Consider the following 5000-nt stretch of genomic DNA (forward strand, 5'->3'; position numbering starts at 1 on the left):
ATAACGTACACATACACACAAACACACACACACACACACACACACACACACACACACACACACACACACACACACACACACACACACACACACATTTGCACACTGGTGGTCATGTCTGCCCACAGACTTTGCTGAACCCGCAGACGCGCCCAGTTTCTTATGTCACAAATATGTTGTAAGTAAACGAGGTTATAATTGGATACAAGGTAGACAGGCAATCTCATTCAGAGACTTACCGAGTTGACCTTCTGCGAGTCTGTCTCTTAAGGGAAAGAAAATGAACGCGAAGGTCATGTTTCTTTATGTTGTGCTTGTATTTGAGGTTGATACCCCTCCCCCCCTTCCCCCGTTTCCCTCGTCTAAAAGGGATAGATAGATAGGTAGAAGATAAAAGGGTTAAATCCAGAAATAGCAAACCAGGAATTTTAATTCTTTGAAATGGTCTTATCCACTTCCCCGAAAAAGAAAAAAAAAATACGACCGTCGACATCATCAGCGTACGTATATCATGCTGGGGCAAGCCATTAAGGCCTTTCAACCAGAAGGACATAAGGTCGTGCACGCGTGGCCAGGAAGGTGCGAAGCCACACCAGTGTCTCACAGGAAGCATCACACCGGCTATGCCAGGTCGATCAGATCACCGTCGAATGCCAATGCTCTCTTCGAAGCTCGTAGAAAAAGAAACGACGCACCTTCACACCGAGAGGTAGATAATAATTAGTTAATTAGCCCTTAATTAAGTTGGATGACTCACCTGTGCCGGCGTGAGTAATGAGTGAGATGTGAGGAAGCGTCGTGAGGAAGTGTGTCGTGGCGGCAGTGAATGGAGAGAGACGCGTGAGGGAAGGTGGTCCTGTCTGGCGCTCTGGACGGGCCGTGCAACCTCTCCGTCTCTCATTCATAAAATAAAATATATATATTTACTACGCTACTACTACATCGCCGAGGCATCTGGTTGTGGTTGTGAAGACTACATGATTCGATGGTTGTGATTTTATGCTGGTGATCTTGATTATTATATATCAAGAGTGAAGTTGAACTACTGTGATGAGATTGAAATACGAAATATTTGTGAACATGTTTTTGAAAATATATTGAATAAAAGGTGACGTGTCTATACGGTATCACGTGATAGTGTACGAGTAATAATGCAACTGTGATTTATAGCTCATGAGAAAATACGTGACGTGAAAAATGAAAAATCGTACTTCTATCACTCTTATTTTATTGTAAAATAAAATGTATACAACTTGTAGAGAGTGACAGAGGTGAAAAAAATACATAGATCTATAATAATATTTAGTCCAATGCAAAACAGTCTTGCCAGAGCATAGGAAGTGAATTACGTAAGAAAATGATGAAACAGACCATAATTTACACTTACTACGATTTTGAATGAATATACAAAGTGAATAATGCAATAAAGATAAATAGACAACATAGACGATTCTTTTACGCAAAATAAACTTATAGAGAAGGTAAGAGCATAAAACTTGGACAGAAAGATAGAAAGAAAAACATAGAAAACAAGGTGAACTGACAGATGGAAGACGAAGAACAAGAAAAGAAGATAAGAGCAGCAGAATAAGAAGACAGAGAAGACAATGGAAACGCAACAATGCGCCCGGAGAAAAAACTTTTAATTGGAAAACTGTAATTAGTGCATTCCGAGAAATCATAGCAAGCCATATTGATCCTTATTGCAAGAGCCTGTAAGTTCCAAAATACGAAACTACGTATTTGAAAAGGGATTTTCGCAAAGTTTTTTAAAGAATATGGTGCTCTGTATTAAAGAATTTGAATTAAAAGGCGTTCTTGGGAATTAGATTTGGGAATAAATGGTGAACGTAGAGAGTGAAGCTAACAGTTACGGCCTTTTTTCTGGATTAAATAGAAGGGTTGTCATTATGTGGCTAAAAAGTGCACATGCAAATGCAGACGCATGCACGTACGCGCGCTGCCACACGCAAGCACACACCTAAACATACACACACACACACACACACACACACACACACACACACACACACACACACACACACACACACACACACACACACACACACACACACACACACACAAACACACACACACACACACACACACACACACACACACACACACACACACACACACACACACACACACACACACACACACACACACACACACACACACACACACACACACACACACACACACACACACACAAATAAAATGATTATTTGAACTTTTCCACGCCCGGCCGTCGTGTTTACGTGGCAGTGGCATCCCGTAGATTTCAGCCGCTGCCACGAACGTCATTGCAGATAACGATTCATGGTGGAATTATTATCTCGGTCAATTCATGAGCTGCAATGAGTCAAGGAGAAACGGTTGCAATTAAGTGTCGGTTGCAATATTATTTCCTCCCGTTGTTGATGATAACGTTGAGTGGTGTGGAAAATGGTCTGCTTTCTCGTGGTTGCATTTCATTGTCTGACAGGGACGCAGTGGCAACAGTTTTACGCTTATTGTGATATTTATGGTACTGATTGTTGATTAATATAATGAAATAGGAAACTAATGTAAAATTTCTGAAGTGAAATCCATTTTGGAAATGTAATTTAGGGTTAAACTCACTAATAAAAGTACACAAAATGTATTTTCTTACTAAACACTCATGCAATTCAGTTTCCAATGTGTACGTAGTAATATCTTCATAGACCGTTCAATCATGACATTCTATGAAATTATTAGGAGTAAAAGGCCTGTTTTAGGGAAGTGATTTTATGTGTCGCTGTTAAAGTATTTGCACGTCCTATGTTTACTTTTTATTTTTGTGTAGGTTTTGTTATTGCAAGAACACCATTGATATTGCAAATGGGTGCTTCCCAGTCTCTCGTACACGCACGCGTATATGCACACGCACATTCACACACATACACACACATACACACATATACACACATACACACATACATACACACGCACACACACACACACACACACACACACACACACACACACACACACACACACACACACACACACACACACACACACACACACACACACACACACACACACACACACACACACACACACACACACACACACACACACACACACACACACACACACACACACACACACACACACACACTCGCGCGCGCGCACACACACAAAAAAAACACGTTCTGCACAAAACATGATTACTTTTGTTTTTGTTTTAACATTAACTGGCAGTTTATATAAAGTGAGTTAAAAGACACACGTACGAATTCGTTATTTTAATTCTTAAGATTTGAAGCGAGAAGCTCGATGCACCATCACACTTAACTGCGGTGGTCGGTTCTTTTGTGATTTTCAATATACAGAAACTACAGAAATGATTTGTAATTCGTAATGGAAGTATTCCTTTCACTCTGAGGGTAAAAAACATTGATGCATTTGTCATTACTGCAACAATACAGCATGATGCATTGCAAATCTAGGATGCAACATGTTTATATCTTGTTTATATCAACTGAGAGAAGATTATTTTATAGTTTTGATTTTCGTTTTAGATAGCCTGAGTGGGTTTTATATTTATTTCTTTGTTTATTACCCATGTTTAATTAGTGGTAGGCGTGGGCAAGCTTTGATATTACTGAATGTATGAGGCCACAACATAACAATCACATAAGGTAATATTAGGAGCTTAAACGGTTGTTATATGATATGGTACGGTTATCTGTTGTTTAGCATAAGACTAAATGATCATTATGTCCTTTGTTTGTGTTTATTAGTTATAGTGAAATGGGAAAAAAAAATAAATATATATTTTCATTTCTATGTTCAGTTTGTTCATTGGTAAGGTGTGTGTGTATATATATAGTATGTTTATTTATTTTTTATATCAACAGGTGCTTGAATCATGTGAAGGCGAGAGGCCAGACGAGGTCACCATAGAGGTCAGCCATGAGGTTACCAGCACAGACACGGATAGCGGGATGTCAGGTCAGTTGTCCAGCTGAGTTTCTCTGCTTTAACATAAGCCCGTTGGTTTATTTACGAGCGCTTGTTTATGCAATTTGAGTGTGTTTCTGTAATACGGTTGCAAGCATATGTAAACTTTGGTTAAGGCTCAGATATAACGTAGACCCCAAGCAGCAGCCCCTCCTTTACCCTCGTCTCGTGGGGTCTCCGCAGGCGGGGCGAAGGAGAGCCGAAGAGGGCGGCTCAAGAGAGGAGAGCTGAGCGAGGGCGGGTCAGAGGGCAGCGAGGAGAGGTCACTCACCCCCCCTCGGAGGTCGTCGCGGCGCCCCCCTCCCGTCAGTCCGGACCAGGGCGTGGTGACGGACGACTCCTGGGCCCAAGCAGCTGCCGGGGACGGGCCGCCCTTGCAGTTTAAGGTCAGCAGTGTTTCAGGGCTTTAGTTTTTGGGCTTTAGTTTTGGTAGCGGTGAGTGGATAGTGGATAGGTTGGTGTCGGTTTCGGATATTCAGATTGGATTTTGATGCTAGTATGGTTGATTAATAGCACTTTTTTAGACATATTACGATGAGATTTTTTTTTTTTTTTTTTTCTTTTTCTTTTTTTTTTTTTTGCATAGAGGCAATTATCTGAAACCTTACTTTCACGTTAGTTAACCTCTCACGAACTCTATTATAGTGATAAACTACATTCTCATCCCTATTCCATTTATATAAATAAATGTTTCGCATACACAACATTTACATCTTTAATAAACCGAAAGCCTTACCTCGTCAATACCAATGCCAATTCCCCGCCTCCCCCCAGATCGAGGAACACGTCGAGGAGATCACGACCCACCACCTGACGGACGACGACCACGACCTGGACGACCTCGACGACGAAGAAGTGAGCGACTCGGGCGGGTCGTGGCGGGGTTCCCGGTGTTCGCTGGACGACTCGCGGGAGAGGCGGCGGCGGGAGAAGGTGACCCGCACCGCCACCGTGGCCGAAGACGCCCTCCTGCCGTCGCTGAACATCCCGCTGCCGGACCCGTCGCACCT

General features: G+C 42.0%; 1 protein-coding gene across 5 annotated transcripts in view; it reads left to right on the forward strand.

Moving 5' to 3' along the window:
* Positions 1–5000, forward strand: part of LOC125045817 — a 60444-nt gene that overhangs the window by 25599 nt on the left and 29845 nt on the right. For all 5 annotated transcript variants that reach the window (XM_047643313.1, XM_047643310.1, XM_047643314.1 and 2 more), the window contains 3 exons: positions 3888–3981; positions 4174–4376; positions 4765–5000. The exon at positions 4765–5000 is cut by the window's right edge and continues 50 nt beyond it. In XM_047643313.1, coding sequence (XP_047499269.1) covers positions 3888–3981; positions 4174–4376; positions 4765–5000 — 533 coding nt within the window. The remainder of the gene's footprint in view (positions 1–3887; positions 3982–4173; positions 4377–4764) is intronic.

This window comes from Penaeus chinensis, chromosome 38 (assembly GCF_019202785.1).
Source record: "Penaeus chinensis breed Huanghai No. 1 chromosome 38, ASM1920278v2, whole genome shotgun sequence".
Classification (NCBI taxonomy): domain Eukaryota; kingdom Metazoa; phylum Arthropoda; class Malacostraca; order Decapoda; family Penaeidae; genus Penaeus; species Penaeus chinensis.